Source organism: Zootermopsis nevadensis, unplaced genomic scaffold (assembly GCF_977971745.1).
Source record: "Zootermopsis nevadensis isolate Lab colony 2312 unplaced genomic scaffold, Znev_1.0 Znev_ptg000002l, whole genome shotgun sequence".
Taxonomy (NCBI): Eukaryota; Metazoa; Arthropoda; class Insecta; order Blattodea; family Termopsidae; genus Zootermopsis; species Zootermopsis nevadensis.
This window is the reverse complement of record NW_028259134.1, coordinates 10,736,006-10,761,931: the sequence shown is the minus strand read 5'-3', so window position 1 is coordinate 10,761,931 and position 25,926 is coordinate 10,736,006. Positions and strand designations below refer to the sequence as shown.

The 25,926-nt window shown below is 36.6% G+C and overlaps 1 protein-coding gene across 2 annotated transcripts in view; it reads left to right on the top strand.

Moving 5' to 3' along the window:
- The window catches only part of Dp (transcription factor Dp), a 27,344-nt gene extending 1,418 nt beyond the window's left edge, over positions 1-25,926 (top strand). Inside the window, exons 2-12 of one of the 2 annotated variants that reach the window (XR_015536947.1) lie at positions 6,438-6,556; positions 9,337-9,412; positions 11,355-11,473; positions 11,732-11,868; positions 12,001-12,163; positions 13,993-14,205; positions 18,580-18,728; positions 19,637-19,719; positions 20,859-20,942; positions 21,490-21,597; positions 23,383-23,515. Coding sequence is in view for 1 of the 2 variants with exons in the window: in XM_022072068.2 (XP_021927760.2) it covers positions 6,438-6,556; positions 9,337-9,412; positions 11,355-11,473; positions 11,732-11,868; positions 12,001-12,163; positions 13,993-14,205; positions 18,580-18,728; positions 19,637-19,719; positions 20,859-20,942; positions 23,383-23,600 (1,361 nt within the window). In the remaining variant the exon portion in view is untranslated. Of the gene's footprint in view, positions 1-6,437; positions 6,557-9,336; positions 9,413-11,354; positions 11,474-11,731; positions 11,869-12,000; positions 12,164-13,992; positions 14,206-18,579; positions 18,729-19,636; positions 19,720-20,858; positions 20,943-21,489; positions 21,598-23,382 lie in introns of both variants that reach the window. The other variant, XM_022072068.2, reaches the window with a different exon arrangement.

The following is a 25,926-nucleotide window of genomic DNA, read 5'->3' as shown; positions in this document are numbered from 1 at the left end:
AACATCTAAGGTTCATAATAAATATTTTTTATAAATGGGTGGCTAAAAACTAAAACTTCTGAGATAATTAGAAGTTTTCTCTGCTTTATTATCTGTGATGGTCACTGCTTAAGTATAATTGTAGTTTTTCTTTGAGAAATGTCTTGAATCCAATAATAATGTACAGACAGGAAGTAGTTCATTATTGGCTATATCAACTAGATGATTTTTTTTCTTTCATGATGATATAACTGCACTACTTCTGAATTGGCAGAAATGTGTAAAACAATGCAGACGACTATAAAAAGTGTTCAGCTCTTTTTAATGTGATTTAACTTAATACTGTATTCTTACTTTTAACTGCAATACTGCAAGACATTGTTCTCATTAGCATCCTTTACTCATCAGATTAATACATAGCAATGTGTGGATTATGCATAGAATTATGAAGGATAGCCTGTCCCATCATTGCAATGGCTTCCAGTGTTTGATTATTTTCAATATATGTGTGTGTGTAATCTCTTTGGAGTGTTTCTTTGCTATTCAGAGTGACTATAACAGGTGAATATTCTGCTTACAATTTGAGGGGTTTAAGCTCACATCTTGATCCAGAGACCAGCAAATAATCAAGTATTGAACCTTGAGAATCTCCATGTTTTATAATGCCCGAATTTGAATAGGTGTAATTATTTGAATCTGGAGATTTCATTTCTACATGTTTCCTTCTGTTAAGAAGGTACAGTTTAAACCACTAACCAGCTATATTTCAAATTCATAAAAATGTTGTTTTTACAGTAATAATTCATGATTTATACAATGAAATGCTTTAGAAAGATTACAAGATAATCCACTAACATGCATTTTATTCTTAAGAGCACTTAAGATTTCATATATAAAACTGAAAAGGGCTGTATCAGTTGAGAGACTTTTCCTAAATGCAGATTGTTCGGTTGCTTTAACATTGAATTTAAAGAGTTACTCTTTTATATATGTCAAAAACTGACTTTGCATTGTCTGGTTGAGTAATATTTTTCTTCTTGCATTCAGTCATAGCTAGTCATTATGAGGAGACAGCATCACTTTCGAACCTTTTAACTTCCTTCACAGTCCAAAATTCAATTATAGCTCCCTGCCATAAAACATCAGTGACTTATCTGCAATTTTGAAATGTTGCTTATAGCTGCCTCTTTATGGTAGAAACAAGAAAGCTATACAAGTGGTGAGGAGAAATATAAACATTTCATACCTCAAAGTTAGAAAACACTTTCAAGATTAAGTACAGTTACATCAGGACTGAGAAAAAAGTTACAGTGGAACCACGGTTCCGGAGAATTTGACGTAAATACGTCTATACGGTAAGGAGTTTATATAGTAGCTATTTTATGACTCAAAATAAATCTCTTACAATCATCAATAGGTGTGTGATTACAAATATACAGGGTTACAATTAAAACTTTTTCGCCATTGACCATACACTCTGGAGTTCATTATTTAATACTTCTATTTTTCAACGTTTTCTGTACACTCTCATATATTCTGCGTTATGGAGTCTTTTAGCTTCATGTCATCCATCTTGTACATAGTATGACGCAACAATAGATTTCTTAATAATTCTTATATAAAATAAGTACCTGTGATATTGTAAAACGTTTTTACCAGCACAAAATTATTTAGTGTACGACGCACTTCTTCTACAAGCGTTTCACAGCTCAGCTCTATCCGCAATAACGAAAGCGGAAAGCGAAAGTTTCCTAGGTAACATAACAATGCATACAAGCTGACCATTGTTGTCAGTCCATATTACAAATTGTTGATATTTCCTAGGTAACCATGTTACACATTTTCCTGTCACTTTTTCGTAACACTTTTTTGCGGAATGACCCTTCAATATAGACGTATTTACGTCAAAAGTGTTTATCTCATCTGTAGGTCTTCACCATGTCCTAGATTGACTTGTCAGTTTTTCAGCTAGTTTGACCATTGTGACCTTTCTTTCATTGTGAGTTTCAAACATGTAAAATGTGTAGATCAACTGTTTGTGACTAGTCAAATAAAAATTACCATTGCTCTATCATTATAACTGGTAAATTAACTTAGTAAGTTTGGAGGGGGGGGGCAGTCAAAGGAGCCCTAGCACGGCAATTATATGATCTGTTGTGTGCCTCCATACTATTTATTCTCCTAGTAGTCCCATACCATTTACAAAGTATAGTTCTCAGCAGAATATCCTCATAGTCACTTGTTTCCTTAAAGTATTTACCTAAGTGATAAAATTTCTATAAATTAACTTAATATTGTAATTGGTGACACATCACAGAAACATCACATTTCATGTTAGTGGGTAGTGCCTGGTCACAAGAATCTCTATCAATTAGCATCAGATCACAGAAAGTTCCACTGTTTATTAATGTTTAGTAGAAGCAGGAATATCCATTAGTTGGTGTTATATATCAGTGAAACTTTATGTTGTGTCATTTATGAATGGTGTCAAAACATTAATTCCCATTAATTGGTGTCAGATCACTGAAACACAATTTTTGTTAACTGATGTCAGATCACTTAACTTCCATGATATATTGTATTAGTTCACATGAATTTCTGTTAATTGATGATTGACACATTGTGATGTGCCATGTGAGTGGATGGTTTCAGGTTGCTGAAACTTCCATTAAATTGTGTGAGATCACAGAAATTTTTATTTTGGATGGTTGCATATTGCTGAAATTTCCATTTTCCATGTATTTTGGAGCTTTGTGCTATGTAGGTCATCTTTGTTATTATGAAGAGTAGAGTCTTATTTGCTTTTATCACCATATTCACTGGCCATGTCAAACTCACAAATAAATTAGTGCACAGCTTGAATACTTAAGTTTTATTTGTTCATATTGTATTTCTGTTGCTTTATTGTTGCAAAAGGATATATATCTTCTTTTTCTTTTTTCATACTTTCATTATTAGGAAGTCCATGGTAGCAAGAGGATCAAGAATTGAATTGAGTTGTGTATTAGTGTCAGTTAGGCAAAAGAAAACTTCTGTTGTTGATTAGTAGTACAAAATATCATTATCATTACTTTGTATTTTATAAACGTTTTTAGTCTTCCTCTTCATCTTTGTGTGTTGCTATAGCAGAAGTAAGTGGTGTAAATTGGTAAGTCTGTTATTCAAGGTTGCATAATGTTTCAATTTCAATCTGTTATATATCCACCAACTAACTAACTAGATGGCTTACCAAACCCAAAGGTTCATCACCGGACCCTGTCCTGGGCCAACAAAATCCAATTTCCTTCAACTCCTATTTCCCATAGATCCCGCCTGAGATTATCCTCCCATCTACGTCTAGGTCTCCCCAGCGGTCTCTTCCCTTCAGATTTCCCAACTAGTACCCGGTGCACACCTCTTGTCCCATCCACGCGCGCTACATGCCCAGCCCATCTCATTCTTCTCGACTTAATCACCCTGACAATACTGGGGGAGGAGTACAGATTTTTAAGCTCATCATTATGCAGTTTTCTCCACGCCCCATCGTCTTCCCTCTTAGGCCCAAATATCCTTCTCAACACCTGATTCTCAAACACCTACAATCTGTGTTCCTCCCTCTGAGTGAGAGACCATGTTTCGCACCCATACAAAACAACAGGTAAGATTATTGTTTTGTATACTTTAATTTTCAAGTTCTTAGAAATCAGACGGGAAGACAATATTTTGAACTGAGAAGTAGCAAGCATTTCCAGAATTTAATCTCCTCCTAACTTCCTCATGAGTGTCATTTTCATTTGTTATTGTTGTTCCCAGATATTTGAACTTTGTAACCCTTTCAAAGGACTTATTAGCTACCCTAAGATAATTTTGCCCGCCTGTCTTCTGATGACGAGATCCTAACATGTACTTAGTTTTTTCTGAATTTACTTCTAGCCCCACCTGTCTACTAGCCTCTAGTAAAACTTCTGCGTTCCTCTTTATTGTATTCATATCGTCCCCCAATAAATTAACATCATTAGCATATGCCAATAGCTGATGTGTCCCGTTCAATTGCAAACCCTCCTGCCTATCTTGGACTTTCCTGATAGCATATTCTAGCGCAAAGTTAAAGAGCAAGGGAGACAAAGCATCTCCTTGTTTTAGACCGTTCTTGATGAAGAATGTCTCAGATACATATTTACCTACTCGGATTTTGCTACAGGTTTCATTTAAGCACATTTTTATTAGACTCACTAGCTTCTTTGGTATACCAAATTCAATAAGAATATTATATAACACTTCTCTCTTCACAGAGTCATAGGCTTTTTTAAATCTATAAATAATTGAAGTACGGTCCCACCGAACTCCCATTTTTTCTCTAGTATCTGACGAATGCAAAAGATCTGATCAATCGTTGATCTGTTTCGTCTGAACCCACACTGATGATCCCCAATAATTTCATTCGCATATGGGGTTAATCTTGCCAAAAGAATGTTTGATAGAATTTTGTATGAGGTTGACAGCAGCGAAATTCCTCGGTAATTACCACACTCAGTCTTGTCCCCCTTCTTATGAATAGGAATAATTATGGATTCCTTCCATTGCTGTGGCATCTCTTCCTTATCCCAAATTAACTGAATAAGCTTATGGATCCTCATATGCAACCCTTTGCCACCTGCTTTAATTAATTCGGCTGGAATCTGATCAATTCCTGGAGATTTATAACTTTTCAACTTCCCAATGGCTAGTTCAACTCCATCTAAGCTAGGTTTTGGCACCAACACATCAGCTGTATGCATTTTAATCTGTCTAATATCACCAGTCTCATGAACATTTAAGAGCTCGCTAAAGAAATTTTTCCACCTATTCACAATTTTTATTGGATCTGCAAGCAAATTGCCATTATCATCCTTTACCAAATTGGTCTGGGGTTGATATCCATTCTTAAAGTTATTAATGCCTCTGTACAGGTCTCTGATATTTTTTCCTTATTATTTGTCTCAAGTTCAGCAATTTTGCCCTTCAGGTATTCCCTTTTCTTATTCCTAAAGGTTCTACTAGCCTCACGCCTCACCTTACATAGATTATCTGCATTTGTTTTGTTTGGGTCCTGCAACCATTGAAATTTTGTTTGCTTCCTTCGATCTATTAGCTTGGAACATTCTTCATCAAACCACGGTTTATTTTGCTTTCTCCTGTAGTATCCTAGTTTCTCTTTCGCTGAAATTTTGATGCAGTTTCTGACATTTTCCCACTCCCTGTTGATGTCCACACTTTCATTATCCTCATTTGTCTCTAAAATTTGAAACCTATTCGAAATTTCAACTTGATATTGTTCCTTTGCCTCTCCCTCACTTAATTTTTTCAAATCAAATCTTTCTGTGTCAAAATTTTGTTTAGTTCGTCTACTTACTGAAAGCCGCTCCCTCACCAGATAATGATCAGTGTCACAATCTGCTCCTCTGAATGATCTCACATCAATTACATTTGTCTGCCTTCTCTTATCTACTAAAACATGATCTATTTGATTGTGTGTTCTGCCATCTGGGGAAGTCCAAGAGTATTTATGAACATCACGGTGTGGAAATTTTGTACTTTTTACAATTAAATCTTTTGACGTAGCAAAGGTTACTGCTCTAACACCGTTATCATTACTAAGTGCATGGAGACTCTCCCTGCCTATTGTGGGTTTGAAGATATCCTCCCTCCCAATTTTTGCATTGAAATCTCCTAGCAGAATTTTCATGTGATACTTGCCAAATATATCAAATACTGATTCCAATTCTTCATAAAAGCTATCCTTGATATCATCGCTTTTGTCCTCAGTTGGGGCATGAACATTAAGGATAATGATGTCGCACCAGCGTCCTTCCAAAATTACGTAAAACAACCGGTCACTAACAAATTCTACTCTCTTAACTGCAGCCCTAATTCTGCTATGAACAAAAAAACCCGTCCCTAGCTGATGATTGTCATTCCCCTTTCCATAGAAAAATGTAAAATTGTCCACTGGGATCGTGCCCTCCCCCTCCCATCGCACTTCCTGTACTGCCACTAAGTCTAACTTATAATTCTCTAATTCCCTACACACTGATTTCAGTGCCCCAGCCCTATAGAGGCTCCTAATGTTCCAAGTACCAAATCTCATGTTCTTTTTCAATTGCCGTATATATCCACCATACCAAGAGAATTTTCAAATGAACACTGTAGATGTCAGTGAGATTTATGTTTATGTTGCCATCTGTATTTTTTTGAAGTGATGTATTTTTGAGGAAATTAGTAGCGAGTTTGATATGGTCTAAAATCAAATTTACCTCACAACCTTTATTGCAGCCCCATAACATCATATTTAATTGAAACTGGTGAAGTAGTTTTGAAGCTGAAACATGTAGTTGGATATACACGGCCTCTTTCCTCGTGCATCTTTTAAAATACTTTAAAACATTTGCATTGATTTTGAATCTGAATGATAATACAAAAAAACTTTAACTTGTTTTTAGGACAAGTCCTCAAAGTTGTTCAGACAACACCAACAAAGCCACAGCTGGTTACCTCAGCTATCAACAACCAAGGAGCAGTAAAAGCTATATTTAAAGCTCCATCCCAAGATGGAAGCCAGGTACGTTGTTTTCTATGCTATGAATTGTGGCGATGGCTGTCTTCTGGGTTGTAGCACTGTGGTCTGGTAGAAGTTTACCAATGTTTAAGAGGTTCTTGCTGCTCTGATGATGGAGGCAGCAGGGACCTCTGAAATGGTGGTAAACTTCTACCAGACTACATGTTGCTACAACCCAGAAAACAGACATCTTCTTACTTACTACCAAGCGAACCTCAAATACTACTTAGTTACGAACTTTGTTTGTAGTAAACATAGGGATCAGTATTTTATCCAAAGGGGTGGAGCAGTCTGTGTGAAGTTTAACACTGATTTCCCAAAGTTGAGAATTATAATGAATGGAGCTTCATCTCTGATCTCTAAGACACCCTCCCAAGAATCTGGGCAGTTATACCATTAAACTAATATTCTTTAATGGTTATGTGTGTACACATTTTGTTGATGTTTGTCTGAAGATCAGATCAACATCTCGTTTTGGAGATATGTTTCCATTTTTAAAGATGATACATTTCATAGAAATTAATTTTAATCTTACACTTATTTTAGCCATTCTGTATTGAATAAGGTTATTTGTAGGCAGGTGATGAAATGTTTTGATATCGACCTTAACAGCATGTTTACATTCAGAAAGAGGGAACTCAGTCCTTCATACTTGTGCTTCATCATTATAAATATTTTTATAAACCTAATACATAGTAAAATTCACTCACATGCCCAGCAAACTATCCTGAATTTGTAATTGAAGAGTTAATAAACTCAGTTAGAAGGACCTTTGTTGAAATGCCCTCATATTGAGTGATATGAAAAGTTATCATTTGACTCAGATATTTCTAGGGATCAGACAGCATCATCTTGTATTTCTGGTACATTCCAAATGTGTACTTACAGAAAACATCATCTCATTCAGAATTACGTATAGATCTTGAAGCAATTTGTTGTGCATTGACTGTAAGTCTCAATTAATTGGAATTTACTTAACAGGTAACTGTTAAAACCTCATTACTTTCTTGTGCATTGTAATGGATAGCTATAAAATTAAGTTTCTCAAATAGCATGCTGTTTAATCTCATGGGGTCTTAATATGCTGGTCAGTCACTTTTCTCTTGTTTGTCTTGTAAGCATTGATTCCAAAACTGTGGCTACATTTTGAGAACTGGATGCATTGAACGAGTGATATTCACATGTCTGAGGATTGCTGGCATTGAAAAAGCATTTTTTATAGCCTTTGTACTACATTCTGCCCCTCAAGCATCTAGAGGATGGGACCTTTCGTTCTTTCTTTCTTTTTCCAAATTTTATATAATTGAGTGTTCACATAGTGTGTGTGCTGTAATATATGCTATGTAACCACTGAAGGTTCACTGAAGATGGATTTATTTGGCACTGATACTGTTGCAACAACAAATACAATAACAGCCATTTATCCTTGTTGCTTTGCTGAGAAATGCAGATACTATGTCTTGTAATATTTGTCCTTGTGACCCTTCCTGTCTATCTTGGAGGCTCACGCAATCACTTCATAGGTGTCGAATTCTGTGCCTGCTAAGTGCGCTAAAAACTAGATACAGTCAATGGAGAACTGTTACAAAGGTTCATCAGTACCATCAATCACCATACCTTCTGACAAAGTCAGGCTTCACTCAAGCATGCAGATGACTGTATACATGAACTAGGGTCTTCAATTTATGCGGCAGCGGTCGTGACTTGCATTGCGTAGTCGGCCGACGCACTGTTGATGTCGGCGGGAGTTGTGCCCGTTCTTCCGGTGGGTGACCGGCGAATCAGTTTCAGTGCCTCTAGTAACAGCGAACTACAAATATTTCTCGTCACTGATACATGTTATTACATTAATTGTTTTACCTTAAACCACAAAAGATGTTCAAAGTGACTTCCTTGTGCTTGCAGGCAACTTCACATCTCGTTAACATGTTTCGAAATACTCAACGAAGCTCTTCTTGGGAAATTGTCGAATATTTTCTTTAATTGCTTCTGCAGTGTGCGGATTGTTTACATACACTTTTTTCTTCAGCATGCCCCACAGGTAAAACTCGCATGCAGACAATTTCCCAAGAAGAGCTTCGTCGAGTATTTTGAAACATGTTAACGAGATGTGAAGTTGTCTGCAAGCACAAGGAAGTCACTTTGAACATCTTTTGTGGTTTAAGGTAAAACAATTAATGTAATAACATGTATCAGTGACGAGAAATATTTGTAGTTCGCAGTTACTAGCAGCACTGAAACTGATTCGCCGTTCACCCACCGAAAGAACGGGCACGACTCCCGCTGACATCAACAGTGCATCGGCCGACTACGCAATGCAAGTCACGACCGCTGCCGCATAAATTGGAGACCCGGTACCTTGGTTTCACTGTCATGGAGCACCCACCATGCAGGCCCAGAATTGTTTCTGACTTCTTCTCTTCTTAAAGCTGCAGTAACATCTGAGAGGACATTACTTCAAGTGAGATGATGAAATTGAAACAGTGCTGAAGAAGTGGCTCTTTACCCAAGATGCAAAGACTCATATAACTACCTAAACATTTATGGAAGTGTGTGGATGACAGAGGTGTTGGAAAATATTTTTGTAAATTTACAGAATAATTTTGAAGTAAAGTACCTGTTTTTGTTTCAGTGAAGTATATATTCCTGGTGTCAGAAAAGAAAATCAGGAGACATTGCTTTTCAGCACACTTTTGTGGGTGTTGTGCATACACACACTTTCTGCAATGTAGTGAACTATTTCTTCTTATATAGGGCTTAACATTTTACCTGTTTCTTTACAGGGTGCCACAGTTCTTACTTCTGGTGCTCAAGTTCTTCGAACACTTAGCCTCCAGAGCCCGAAAACAACAGCACAGAGTATGTTCTTAAGTGATATTTTTTTAAACTAATTTAGTAACTGCATGGGTGCACTTTTGTGCATGTTAATTTACACTTTTTATTCTTTACATTATGAAACTTAGTTTTTTATCATGCAGTATTGAAGTAAAGTTGGCATGACAGTGCTGTTGCCAAAATAAATAAGTTTCACAATAGCTAAGGAATAAAAAATAAACTTTTTATAATTTTGCTTAATATTCACATCATTTCAGACTATATTCTGAATACATTGCTTATTATTACGTACTAATTTATTAAAGTACAAGAGTACAGATTCTGAAATGCAGCATCCCAGTGTGAATTCTTTATTTCATTATCAGGGCGATAAATGCCTTATGGTGGATGCATCAAACACTTGATGTTTGCTCACTTATCTCTTTTTACACATTCTTTCTAAGTGTTTATTGTTTCATACACTTGTCCTTCTTCAGGTTACATGTGTCTATGTAGTCATTGCATTCATGTTTTAAACCAAGTATTCTGATCATTCATGTTAGTCAGTTGATATAAAATATTTGTTCATTCTGAGATATTTACTTCTCTTTTACGTTATACTTTCAATCTAGGAGTTTTTCCTCATTATGGAAACAGGCAATAGCACTATTCAATCTTTGAGAATAATTTCTCTCTTATTAATTATTATTATTATTAAAAAAGTGTATTATACATGTTAAATCACACCAATTTTACATAGGGATCTTTTAGTTTACTTTCATGCCACATTCAAATTCTATTATGTGGTTTCAAAAGTAAGGAGGGATAACTTTTCAAAGCAAATATTTCGGAATGAAATCATGCTTCAAATTAGTAACATTCCTAGGGTTGAAGTTTTGTCACATCAGGAACTCAAAAAAAAGTATCGGGGTATATTTCCCATACCGAAATGTATGTAAATACAAATGGACTTCACCTGAAGAGATGAGACAGAACCAAATTCATCACAATTTAATGTATAGAAAAAGACACTTGGGTAAATGTCTTATCTTTTGGAGGAGTAACTATTTTGAACTGTGTCAAGGATGTCGTTCTGTATCATCTTTCTATTTGATAGGCTGCTGTCTTCAGAAAGCATATTAGTTAATTGTTGTATACAGGTCTAAGCTCCCATGTTGTTGACATGCTTTGGGCTAAACACTTCATGTAACACTGAACACAGTCTCAGAAACTTTTGACTTATGATAACAAGAATGCTTGGTCAAATTGCAAAATGGTGCTGTATTTGTGTTTAGTGAACATCACATCTCATTGGCAGCTAGAAAATTTACAGTACTCCACACACAACGTGAGATGCTAATTGCTTACCTGCAGGTTTGCAAGTTTGGAGGCTTAGCAGGGATTTTTTTCAGGCTGGGTTAAAATGTAGCTGCTGGAAGTGAAACACAAGTACAGTTTATGGAAGATATTTAAAAAAAATTAGAAGTGTTTGGAAGTGTTGTTGTGAAGTTAATAAAACCTGTTTTATGCATTACTTTCTGTCTATATGACATTAAGAAATTCAGCGGCTTTGTGTTTATGTATTTTACTAAGGTTTCTGTAAATGCTTTAATCTTCTGTTTCAGCTTTACTGTAATTGACTTTGCAGTTGAAGAGTTCATAAATACGAGGCAAGGAAAAATTAATGAAGTTGTGGATGTGTGTGAGGATTGGGTAGGGTAGGTGGGGCTTGCAAATGAACATAGAAAGATACATTGGTGAGGGAATAATTGATCAACTATGGACATTATATAATATGTGGATGGCAGAGGAAATGGTTATGGCCTGTTTTAAATATTATATCCTGATATTTACTTGGGAGAACTGAAATGGCAGTCCTAAGATAGGAACAAGGTATCATGCAAGGGTTCAGATGGAGTTTTTAAGACCCCACATTATCATGAAAGGTTGGGAATTTTATGTATGTGGTTATTAATCTCTTGAACAGGGGCTCCACATGTTGTGACAATACCAATTCAGTCGGCTAGTCCCATGAAGGTATCAACACTGAAGGGGTCAGAGCCAACATTGTTACCAAAGACAATACACTTAGCATCCAATCCAATGGTAAGTGTAATAAGCTGCTTCATATTTCTTAAACCATTGACATAGGATTATTTCTGGTCCATGAGCACCCACTGTTGGCATATATTTTGATCATTTTTTGTGCTTATAAACTTGAATCTATTACAGCTATTAAATGCTTAAAGTTTTGAGGTCAGTTGGCTGTGTCAGTATTGAAATTCGTTCCATACTGAGATTGTGGATCACTGGAGAAAACATAATTATGTTCCATGTCATTAATAATGATGGTACAATTGTCAGGTGTTAAGTGCATCACAGAGGCTAGCAGCTCAACATATTCTGCCATCGAATCCACCAAAGAATTATATTTCTCCTATCTTGGATCACAGTGGGTCACGTAAAAGACAGGAAATGGAGAATGACTTCATGCCTGAGTAGTAAGTAATTTAATCAACATTTTTATGTACCTTTAGATAATAAAATGTTGATAACACAGTGTATACTTGTATGAGGTATACAAGTAGGTTGCACATATGAAAGAACGTCATTTCTGTTTGTGTTGTCCATAGCAAAAGAAGAAAAACTGAAAAAGTTGGGAAAGGTCTCCGGCATTTTTCAATGAAAGTATGTGAGAAGGTCCGCAAGAAGGGCACAACATCTTACAATGAAGTTGCTGATGAGTTGGTTGCAGAGTTTACAAACCCTTCACTTATGACAACGCCAACAGATCAGGTAAATATTACAAATGTAATCATTGCTCTGAATTGATAAGATTAGGAAATAATTGTATGTCAAGTTAAGATTTCAACATAAATATCAGCAAAGTATTTCTCACATTGACTCATTTTACATATACTTTGCATGCAGTTATGTTTATCTAGTTATGTATACTTGCCTACTGTATCACAAATGACAAATCATCAAAATGCCTTGTGATACATATGTCTTCATTCATTAAGAATTTTTATTTTATGTCCATTGGCTTCTGGACAGTTCCCTGGTGGTAGAATTTGCATGGCGTAAGATTTTGGGAGTAGGCAGGCCAGGAAAGTTTATGCTGATTAACAATACATCCATAAATTTTCTGTGTGATGAATGCAATGGAGATTATAGTTTCAAACCACCATTCTTCTGTATTGTCAAGGATTGAGCCTGCAGGATCTGTTCAGAGACTGGACATCTTGCTGTGCCCTTTCAGAATTCTTCTCCTTTAGGTCTATAATAATGCTATCTTGGGAAATCATCTGTTATCCATACTCATTGAACTTTCTCTCCATTGTAGTTTGTATCTTTCATGATGCTGCTTTCCCCAAGTGTGCTTCATAATGTTTGTATTGGCTCAATAATTTACCATATGTTACAATCTTTGATCATAATAACTTATTCCCGTTTCGTTGCCATGGATTTCATCATAGCAATTGAGGTGGTCGTACTGTATTTTGAGCTAATTTTAAAAATGCTGAGTTGCCTGTCTGAAAGACTCTGGGTAACCATTCTTCATAGTGTATAATATTGGCTTTCATGTTTGAGCCACGTTTGTTTAAGTCTGTCCAGTTTCTATAAATGTTGCATTTGCCATCTTTAGGGTGAATATCTTGCATAAGAAAAGAGGCGACAGTATACATAGGTCTGGGGAAGGAAAGTAGTAAAAGGAGAATGTACGTGAGAGGATAATATGCTCTTTCTGCCCTGCTTTAATGTAAACTTTGTAGCCATGTCTGTCAAGTGAAGCTGATTAATTTATTACCCATGCAATTCCTGAATGAAAAGACACTATATTTATTATATGCATAGTATTCATTCTCTATAAAGTAGCAAAAGAATTTGAAAATTGCATAAAAGTGTGTATGCCTATATTATAAGTATGCCAGCTGTGTGAAGGAAGAAGGCATGGTTTTGTTTTGGTTAAAATTATTTCAGCCATAACAAAACCATGCTTTTGATTTATATAAAGCCTACAGAGTCAGTATGATTGTATTGAAATTGTTCTTCCATGTTACTGACTTTGTTATTTTGAGTTATTCTAACTTGAAATATATGAATTCTGTTACAACTGTTCATAGAAGGATTGCTTACTTGAAAATTGTTTAACTTGATAAATTATTATTCTGATCTGGAATATATTACTTTTCTTGCAAATCTTTAGAGAAAGAGCATATACATGTAGATTTTTACCATTTTTGTTCAGAGGAAAAACAACAATAATTGTCTTGTGTTTTCAACGTGTTTGTAACTCACAGAAGGTCTACTGGTACTTCTACATTACAGACACAATCATTGTAATCAGAATACTTGTACCAACCAAGAATCATTGGTTTGCTTGGTGGATCCCTCTTAAATGTGCCCTGAGTACTAAAAGATTGGAATTGTAAAGACAATTTGCAGACACTTTGTGTATGCATGCATGGTCATGTGAATGTATGTGTGTGTACACACAAAATATTTAAGTTGCTGTGAGTTTTAATTGTAGTTCAAAGCACTAGACATTTTAATATGGAATAAGATACATATTTACTCTGAAGACATTTTTTCTTTACATTATGAACATATTCTGTTTTCAGCAATATGATCAGAAGAACATCCGGAGACGTGTGTATGATGCACTTAATGTTCTCATGGCAATGAACATTATCTCTAAAGAAAAGAAAGAAATTCGGTGGTTGGGTCTACCAACCAACTCTCTGCAGGAATGCATCAACCTAGACAAAGATAAACAGCATAGAATTGAACGCATAAAACTAAAAACACAGCAACTTCATGACCTCATATTACAGGTTGGTTACATATTCTATGAGGTAGTTGGGAAGCTAAATGCTTAATTTAGTTAAAGTTCATATAGTTGTATATAAACTTGATGTGAAATTTTGTGGAGTACAGTGAAATTACTGAGAAGAAATGTGGAGGAAAATATTTTAGTTCAAGAGAGGTGAAGTACCGAGTGAAGGAAAGAAAGTATGTAACAAGGAGCTTGACAGTTTTTACTTCTCCTAATGGAGCCACGAATGTTGACTTTGACAGGACATAATATGTTACATGCAACATTTTGGTAGGGAAATGTCAGTGATGAGACTGCATAGAACGCTCCGATATTAATGTGTGTATTACCATGTTTTCTTAACCCTTTTAACCCTGAAGCCTATTTGCAAAATCCTGTTGAAAACACCCAGGCTAATTTTCACGTATTTACAGCTTTAAATTTAAAAATTCACCAAGATGAGAATTTTGCACGCATGCATATGAAAAAAATCACACTTATACACTAAATACTGTAGATTAGGAAAACAGATATATCATATATCCTAATGTTATAGTTAGCATACAAAAAATTTTTGAAATATTGAAAAATAATATTTACAAAAAAAAATCATTTTCAGGAGGTAATATCATAAATTGTGTTTTATCTTGTTTCTTCATCACTCATCCTGCAAGAAAGAATACTTCGTTCTGCATAATTTGATATGAGTTTGGTGTCTGTACTGTTATCTGTTCCTGAACTACAATGCTTTTTGTAAAACAATGCACACAGAAATTCAATGCCGGTGTGCCTTTTGTTTCTGCAGCACAGTCATCATCACTTTCAGTACATTCAGACACAGTTTTAGAAATAATGTCACTATCACTATCTATAGTATCCAAATAATCCAAAATATCGGCTCCATCCATTCTTGAACTTGCATCAGCCATTGCCGAAGTGAGAAATCTAAAAAAACTAAACCTATATACAATAAACTAAGGAAAATAACGAAACGATATCATAAGCACTATATAAACGTCAACTAAAAACACAATTACAAGGCTAAACACTTATCTTAGCAAACATTACAGTGAAATCCACAAGCAATCATTGTAAGCACGCCATGAGGTCCACTTCCGAGCTCAACGAATTTCGTTTGTTCAAAGAAAATATTTTTTGTTGGCCTAGAGCAGGGGTCGTCAACCTGGTCCCTACTGCACACTAGTGGGCGATTCAAGCTTTCATGGTGGGCAGTGGGGGGTTTTGTCCATCGTTACAAATTTTGTTCTACCTGCATATATCGAATACATTGCTAACAACTTCGCGAGTTTGACTTTTTAAAATATGCTTTTGCAATTTACTTTTGAATTCCATCCCTAAACTTTGAATATAGATAATAATTCACCAGACAATTCTTGTAGTATACTCGTAGACGAGGGAGCAATGAATGAGCTCCGTATCAAAGGCACGAATTTAGTGGGCATAACGAGGGCGGGGCTTACCACTGGCCATCACTCAGTCTTCGAGCTGTACCTCTTTCATGGTGGTGGGCAGTACGTGCGGCACCAGTGGGTGGTAAGGAAATTTTACCATCAACAAAGATACAAAAGTGGGCGGTAGGTATAAAAAGGTTGACGACCCCTGGCCTAGAGGATCGATCTGTACAGTAAAACATGAACTAAGGTATAAGCTATTTGTTGCAGCCTTGTGTTGCCATCTGGGAGCATTGTATGAAATCGAAACATCAGATACGAGGTGCGATCGGAAATTTTCAAGACTGTGTCAATAGAGGGCGAACCGGATGTAGTACGAGCTTCTGCCGCTAGGGGGTGCGGCCTACATTCATAGTGAATCAGTGTGCCAGCCGGCATCATCGAATTAGCATTTGTTTCTTAGTTACGGGCGTTTTGGTAGTGCATTACACCGACCCTCCTGCGATTTCGGAATGGCGGATTTTCATGAAGAAATCAAATTTTGCCAAAGACTCGCCAAAACGGCTACGGAAACCTATGAAATGCTAAAGCAAGCATTTGGGGAGTCCGCAATGGGTCTTGCACAAACTTTTGTGTGGCATTCATGTTTTAAAAATGGCCGAACCTCTGTCGATGATGACGAGTGTTCTGGACGACCATCTTCGAGCACAACGCCCGAAAATGTTACGAAGATTCGGCATGCCATTCACAAAGATCAATGTTGTACCATCAACAACTTGTGCGACATTGTTGGGATAGGCTATGGGACCTGTCAGCTGATTCTAAAGGAAGAACTCCACATGCGACACATCATGACAACGTGCCAGCGCACACCGCCCTCAAAGTTCGACAGTTTTTGGCCTCAAACACCATGGCCGTCATCCCGCACCCTCCTTATTCGTCGGATTTAGCTCCATGTGACTTCTTCCTCTTCCCAAAGATGAAAATTCAGCTAAAGGGAAGGAGATTTGAGACGATAGAAGAGATTCAGGCAGAATCGCAGATGGTGCTTGACAGGCTGACAAAGTAAGATTTCCAGGGATGCTTCCAGGCTTGGCAGCGGCGCTGGGATCGTTGTGTTCACTCCCAGGGGAACTACTTCGAGGGTGATAGATGAATTTAACCTGTTGACGCGGAAAGTTTAAATACCCAGCATATACCGCTGTTGTGCTGTTCCGGCGGTAGTATTTTTTAAATGCCCGTTTAAATTTTGCTGTAAAATACGTTTTTTTCCATAACTTTTGAAGTATATGAGATATAATTATGAATTTTTCACTGAAATCCTCTTAAACGATGGTTGTGTAATCTTACCTTATAAGATGAGCACTCTGTGTGTGACCAATGGGAGCAAGTGGATCAGAAGTTGAGTTTTGTGTGGTAGTCCTTGAAACAGCCATCCATACATAACCCTGCCTCACACTTACTACAATGCCCATCAACATAAATAGAGCCAAAACCACGTAAATTTCGTCTACTGTGACATCTTGCCACTTCCTAATCCTAGATCGAAATGTGAGAGGATGGGCACTTTTAGAAAATTCTTGCATAGCATATCTGTTGGTTCCATCTGTATCGAAAATGTTTTCGAATGAACTCACGACATCTAATCTAGCCGTGTCGAACCGAGGGCCATATACATTACAAAATGCTTCTCTTGAAGCAGTAAATGATTCTATATTTTCCCACATATACTTGCCGGAAACAATACCTGAATCTGCTTCTACAATTTCTACCTGGCTTTCGCCACCACCATTGTCACTCTCAATATCACTAATCGCTAACGTTCCCGGTGTCACCAACTGTGTATAGTCAAAGTCTACACTCTCAGTGTCCGAGCTACTATAATTGTCACTTCCAATAATTCGTCTAGAAGTGCCCTTTGTTCAGCATCAAATAACACGCCTGCTTGAAGGGGTCTCCATTGCAACACTGAGGCCAGTCGTTTATTTTTAGACTCCCAGGTAGTCGCTGAAGGGATATTCAACAGGGTTGCTGGATCTTCACACACAGAAAACTTTCCACAACAGAGTACTACAAACCTCATTGCGCTGGCATTATTCGTTACAAAGTTATGAGCGGAAGAAATTAGGCTTAAAGCCGGACGTAATATTACGCCCGGCCGCAACCTGGAGAATTTAAATGCCGAACGTAATACTACGCCACTCCCCGGTGAGGAGTTAATACCTGAGATAAGTGTACGGGTTTTTATAGGCGCAGTCTTGAAACTTTCCGATCGCACCTCGTATAGTAGTTAACGACGGATCGGCCGAATTCGTGGCTTAACAGCTACTAAGTTCTAAAATGTACATATTAATATAAGTATATGTAATATCTAAAGTTTTTAAATTCAAACATGACATTTTTCCCTTAATTCCAGTGTGGCCATGTACTATCTCAGATCTGATTTCCTGCGATATGAAAATGGTGCATGTTAATATCCCAACTATTACTCTTTTCTTTCAATTGAGATACTTCCTCAGATAAAAATTATAACTATGTAAAATTTTATAATTACACACACTTATCCACTGCTTTTCATCATTTGAAATTGCATGGCCAGGATCACTGTCCCATAAGTAATCCTCCATATTAGCAAAGGTTTTATACACACAAAGTTGCTCAGTTTCTGGTTGTTTTATTTTCTCTCTTGGTGTGGACTTCCACACCTGTATAGCCATCTGTTGCAGCTCTTCTTTCTGTAGTCTCATAAAGAACATTCACTGATGTTGTGATTACCATTCACCAAATTTCATGTTCCTTCTGTGAATTGAATTATTTTCACTAATTTGAAAGATGGTAAACGCATGCCTTTAGTATGTTTATTAGCAAAACATGCACACAATATCTCACAGATTACTTCTGAATTTTCCCCCCTTCTTTTTAATCTGTTTTATATTGTAACACTATATTATTGTTAATTTCTTCTTTGTTTAATGTTTCAGCAAATATCATTCAAAAACCTTGTTGAAAGAAATCGATGTATGGAAAATAAGTGTGGTCCACCAACTGCAAATTCTGCAATCCAACTGCCATTCATCATTGTTAATACAAGTAGTAAAACTGTCATCGATTGTAGTATTTCCAATGACAAGTAAGCAAATAATATAATATAATTGTGGAGGTTTTTTCTCTGGATTCCATTAATTACAATTGTTTTAGCCATACATTTGTTGAGCAAAGATACCACCTAATTTGGTAACTCATAAAGACAGAGTTATGTTAATATTACTTGCTGTAGTGGAGGATTGGAAAATACCAGGTCTTCAATTTATGCGATAACGGCCATGCTTGCATTGCGTGCTCGGCCGGGTGCACTGTTGGTGTGGGAGAGAGATAGCGTGTTCTTCCCGTGAGTCACAGGCAAATCAGTTTCAGTGCCGCTAGTAACAGCGAACTACGAATATTTCTCTTTATTACATTAATTGTTCTTACCTTAAATCACAAAAGATGTTCAAAGTGACTTCCTTGTGCTTGCAGGCAAACTTCACATCTCGTTAACATATTTCTAAATGCTCAACGAAGCTCTTCTTGGGATATTACCGAAATGAATTGTCGTTTCCTGTTCTCCTTTTTATCCAAAACTGATCCCGTACTACTCTCTATCATGGGCTTGCTAGGAACACTTTCACCAGGAAAATGTCTGCAATATTTACAGCGGCATCTTCCGTAGGATGAATATTTGGGATATGTTTCGACTAAGAACACACGTTGCTTAATACTATACACCATATTATCAACGTCAATCCGTGACGAGAGACGCAATGAAACTGATTTGCCTGTCACTCACGGGAAGAACACGCTATCTCTCTCCCGCACCAACAGTGCACCCGGCCGAGCACGCAATGCAAGCATGGCCGTTACAGCATAAATTGAAGACCCGGTAGATCCTGATATACTGTGACATGAACAAAGGTGCTTATATGTAGTAAATCAGGCAATGTTATGGAAGTCTGTCATAATTTTGAGTAGAGGAATTCATACCAGTTTGTTTTGTTTCAGAATGGAATACCTATTCAATTTTGATGACAAATTTGAAATTCATGATGATATTGAGGTTCTCAAGAGAATGGGTATGGTACTGGGTGAGTAATAACCATAAAATACAATCTAAGATCGCATCTGAAACGTAGAAAGTACATATAACTTATGTAGCACTTGTTTGTGTTCAAACTTTTTCTCTCAATGCTAAAATCTCTTGACTCCTTCATAAAAGCTCAATATGTATTAATAATGGTAAACCCACCACGTGGTCTGAGGCGTGGGCCTTGTGCCGCTCGTTCACTGGAACCATGGGTTCGAATCCCACTCATGGCATGGATATTAGTCTGCGTCTTTCTGTGTTGTGATGTCCTGTGTACAGGTAGAGGCCTTGCGACGAGCTGGTCACTCAACCAAGAAGTCCTACCAACTGTCTGATAGATCAAGCAAACCTCCAAAGAGAGGCAAAAAGCAGACCCTGCTAAAGCGGGACAAATGCTAAAGAGGAAAAAAATGGTAAACCTACTAAATGGTACCATAAGAGATTTTATCACCACCATGTGAATCATCAGGCTACTTTTTAGACTTATAACCTATATTTAAACATACGTCCAATGGTTACCGCAAAAATCTGTTGATTTGTAGACAGTTTGTATTCTTAAGGTACCAGAACCAAAGTTACAAAGCATTATTCCCACACCATGTGGCTCAATCCATCAATGAATCTCTCTAAGTGTGAGGCCACCGGCAGCTCGCACGGTAGTGAAAATGTTAAAATAGTATTCTCTTAAGATTTTATATCGGAGTCGGTACATTTTTACCGACTCCACAGCCCTACAGAAAACATCAGTGCACTGTCTTCGTTGCAAGTACATATTTGTATTTGAGCACTACACAGTGAAGATGTATGGTGGAGTGGAGGCATAACTCCACATATTCTAAACCTCAGCACTAAATGGAGGTGAGAGTGATCAGCTTCACACCCTCCCAGAGAAGGGGCCTTGGGTGCTCACTAGATATGTGGCTGGGTTGGACAAAGAGCAAAATCTATGCCCCTGCCCAGCATCAAACCTTGTTGTCTAGTATGTAGGTAGTCATAGTGTGTACTCGGCTACCCTGGCTCATACACAGAAATAATCTATTGTGAAATGGTATAAATTTATACATTTATATTCAGTGGAATTATTATATCTTCATATTAGTTGTCCCAATGGTATGTTGTTTTGTCATTTGCTGTTAACAGGCCTAGACAAAGGTGAATGTTCTGAAGCTGATCTACAAAAAGCAAAAGGAATGGTGCCGAAATCTTTGGAAAGCTATGTTGTGCGTAAGTATGCATAATAGCATAATAATAACTACCTTTAAAATTGTATGGTTCAAGTTATATGACATGCATTTAACCTGCCTCTACCATCTACTTTTATTATATGTATATATCACTCAACTGCATTAGTATGATTATTGCTCCTCAGTCAGTGTGAAACAAGAATACAGGTAGCCCTCAATTTGCGCCGATTCAGAATAATGCTGATTTTGAAACCAGCAAGTCATAAAATGAAAAAAATATATTTTACTATTATTTATAACGTTTTACAATGTATCTCGTACTGATTCTGATTACATTGTAATTCTTACATCACTGATTTTTAATAAAAATTATAAATACAGTCATCTCTGCAATTATGTATGTTTCATTAACGTGAATTTACTCCAATGAGATCGATGAATCTGTAAAAGCTGTATGTGAAATGCAAACTTTTGCATATGCGAGTTTGCTCTTATGCAATTTCATTCCTGGCACTTTAAACTTTCAAAGGACTAATTTAATCTCTGCTGAGGTACCGGGGTTATTTTTACTATGCGGTTTTCTATAGGTCAGCATCTTACATGAATGCAACTATCACATAGCAGCAGAGATGACTGTACACATCAATCACATGAGAGAATCGCAGTAAATCACGGGGACCAACGAATTGCCGATTGTAAGCATATAAAATATATTTTTTAAATTCCCTTTATTTTATTTACGTTATTTCAGAGCTTTAAATGTAAATGCCATTATATTACTCGTCAGTGTTTGGGTGCTGGTAACGCATGTCATTGACTTCCCATTGATTTACATTATAAAAGAGTTTCAATTTACGCCGGTTTGTCCAGGAAGGCATCCCCGGTGTAAATCGAGGGCTACCTGTATGCTCAAAATTGGAGTACATATATTTTCCAAATTTATTCTTTGCAGTTTTGCATATCTTATTGCTACAGACATAATTCTGAGCTGGCACAACACACGCTACACTGCATAGCTGTAATAATGTTTTCATACATTTCATTGATTATACATGCCAAAAAGTATTTGAAATTTGTGTAGAATGGTGGCACATTTTATTCCAAGTTTTTAGTACAAAATTAGGGATGCTACCTATCCATGCATCAGATTGTTCTTGTTCATGAAATGGTGTAAACTGTGGCATGAAAATTTTGAGAGTGTAATTGGATTAATATATAACCCATTATTGTGTTTTCCCATTACAATATTATAAGTATTAACATATGGAGTGTATAAATATAAATTTAATTTCAAGGCTGCTTTCTTGAAACACCAGATTAATTCAACTAAAACAAATTCATTGTAATTGCTTATTACTTGTTCATGCTGTAGTTGTTTGTATACATGCTGTGTTTATAAAACTTTGATTTGCAAACAGTAGGGCTAAAAATGAAGATTTAACCTGTATATTTATCTTCAGGTGCTATCACTTGCTCCATTGAGTGATAACCACCATCTCAGGATAGCCACAAACAATAATAGGATGATGGAAACTATAAAAGTCCTACCAAAAGTAGCAATTTGGATTTGAACAGGTGCATGTGGGTGGATATTGGGACACATGCTTATCAAACAGCTGTTTAGCTCTTCTCCCTGTGCCAGAGTAGTGATAAACATAACAGTAATACTGTATTCAACCAAATACCATGTCTCCCACCATATCAATAAGATGAGCCCCTGTTTCTTTGTTTGTTGTTTGTTTCCCCCCCCCCCCCCCCCCCCATTTAAGGAAAAATTATTACTTGAAGGTAACCACTGCTAAAGAGTGAGAATTATTAAATTCTTTTATTGTTATACTCTAGAAATTTACACATGCGTGCGCACACACAGAAGGTTTGAAACTTATATAGTTAAATAATAAAACGAGTGCACAATTCTAATGCGTAGGTCTATTTGTGCGATTGAAACACACACATTAAAAACGTATATTTAGACATTGGGATTTGAACTTGAAAATGTGATCTTCGCATCAACACGAGTCCCCTACTGGTCCACAAGAGAACTTGGCCGAACCAGCCCAAGTATAGCTTTCACTTCTGTTTTGCTTTTGAACTCAGAAATGTTATTAAGTGATGTTTTTCTTCAAATTAGGCAATCATATTGGTGTCTTTGTTTAACAGACATCTGGCATAAGTCATATGTGATTAATAGAAGGTACAGAAAAGCCAAATGCAGACAAATACAAGAAGATTGTGACTGACTGGAGTTACGATGCCAGCTATACACTTCCAGTTTGGAACTTAGAAACTTTCAAGTGCTTAGTTTTTGTTATACAACTGATAATTTTTGAGATTCAACTTTTGATTTCTGCTCTCTAGTTAGTATAGACACATGGACCAGGTCAGTTGCTTGTCATCTTAAATTTGTTGGCTTTGTCAGTATCTTTGAACCGACTTGATTGACCTGGTTTGTACAAGGTGACATAACATTTTTGTTCTAGAATTGGCGAGTGGTCAGGTTGATCCATTGCTACCTGAACTAGGAGCAGGGCCAAGCTCATCATCTTCCCTGTCTGTGGAGGAACTGGAAGCAAATTTGGGTGTTGGTGAGCTGTCCCGTCAGTCATCTCACACCTCCCTGTCTGATCCGTTATCACCCTCCATACATGACTTCTCTGATGAAGAGTCTGATATTTCCAGTGACCTGGAAGTGAACTAGCCATTCATTGAAATTAAGACCATGGTTGAAGAAGAAAGTGAAATCATCATTAGAAGGTTAAGGAGCTTAACTGAGCACCAAATTGTCAGTTTGATCTATTCTTCCTGAAGAACAGGAAAGCTTGCAGGAGGCTGTAGGAGAAGGTTTCACATTACATTTGCTATAATGCTTTAGCATTGAATGATGAACTTCCTCAGCAGATAGGTTGAATGTAAGTACAGAAAGAGAAAGTTTGGGAGGTGCTTGTTCACTCAGCAGTCATGTTTTTACAGTTACAAATCAAAGAGTACAACTCATCTCTTATCCTTCAGTTGGTATGGCTTTAAAGGGACTTATAAATTATGGAAACAGTGTTCAGAATTGTGTTTTGTGCCCAGTTGTGTTACGATGTTTGAATCATTGCTCAGTTTATGGATATCCTCAGCAATGTTGTGGTTCACTAATGTCTGTAGAGTACTTGTATGTGGATGGACTACAGTGGCCATTCTCCTGAACCAAATTTCAGCAAGTTGAGGCCGTCCTAATCCAATTACCAATTGAGCTAAGGCATGTGTGCAGTACCTTTTCTTCACCGAATTACTTTTACTTGAAGCCATAGTGTTGTCACAAAGCAAGTGAGCCCATGCCGCGGAGATAGGGACCACTGTCTAGTGTATAAGAAACTATGTGGTAGAAAACCACAGTTGTGATTGGAGAATATTAGTACAACCGTCATTAAGAATTCACTGGGATCTGGTGGAACATTTGTTAAAAAATTTATCTTTCTGTAATATCTGTCATACCCTTCTTTAAAGGGCAACATTACATTTCAGTCCAGAGTAACAGCACAGAAGAACTTAAGAGATATTTTTTTTAATTAATGTTTTTAAAAGGAGTAATGTAGAAAATAGAATTTTCCTATAACCTGTCATGTGTAAAGTTACTGTTTTGCACCAAGCAATTTTACATTGCTTAGATATTTGTCTTATAGACATTATGGAGAATCCACACCCATACTTAATTCGTCACCATGCACAGAGTTGTCATTGGATGGGAGAGTTGAATTTCTGTGGTAGCATTGGGGTATAGTTTCACATGCTCTGGTACATCTTTATTAATACTTCCTTCAGAATGAAAACAAAGTATATGCCATTTCATGCACTCTACATGAAGTCTGGTTAGAAAACAGTTTAACACAGATCTCTTTATTTCATAAATAATATTTCACTTTTTTAAATTAAGCTAAATATTAGGATTCATATCCAAAGAAATATTTGTCTTTGGTTTTGTTGGTTCATCCAGTTTAAAATAGAATAATTCCAGTGTAACTACAGTCACTGAAAGCAATTATCAAGGTGTACAAATAACACTGTTTTATACTACATTATCTTAGTACACTTCATAATGCACATAATTGATCATGTACAAATGTAGGGAGAGATGCTACCGACCATAAATGTTAATATAAATACAATTTTGAAAATTGTATGCTTAAACCTTACAAAATCTATGTGTAGGAGTTATTGGACCAAACACTGCATGGCAAATATACAAATCCAAACAGTATGAAATATGTGGGGTCTGTGATTTCGTTTGAGACAAAGATGTCGCAGAAAGTGGACAGGTTAGTGTAGAAATGTATATATTCTGTTTCTTTGAGTGAGGGATGCCTCTGTTAGTTTTCACTCTGAGGCTGTCATGTTGGAACTCAGGATATCATGTGCCCAATGATTTGGATAAAACATCTTTTAGATTGCACACCTGTGTAGTAGAGGATCTCATTGCCTTTGCCTAGTTTTTTCTGAATGAAGCGAATGTAAAGAAGTTTATTTGGTAGATGGCAATGCCTTGTTTGTATTTTTTTAAATTTTCCAAAGTATTGCAACTTCATCAGTGGAAAAATACAACTTTTGTATTGTATAATACAGGATAAAGAATGTACAGCAAGTGTTTTACAAAAATTTCATTTTGTTATATAAAGGATTGTTTCCTTTTGTATTTGGAATGGAAAGACAGTGTCTGATTTGTGTTAACAAGTCCTTTTCCTGATTACAGTAAACGGTTTTAGTATGAGGTAGACTAATCATTGTTAACTATGATTTGCAAGTATTGAAAATTATAAACCATGTGTATATTTTTACTGGCACTGTAGTGTTAACAGTGGTGATTATTGGTTGCCTACAGTGAGTAATGAACAGTCAACACAAGTGAAGTGGTCTTTCTGAAAGCTATCAGTATAGTAATGTCAGGACTGAGATGATTTCATAGTTTTTGTAGTAACATCATAAAGAAATAAACAGAAAAATAAAAATTCTTTGACCTGTAAATGGCAACAGGGCATTTCTAA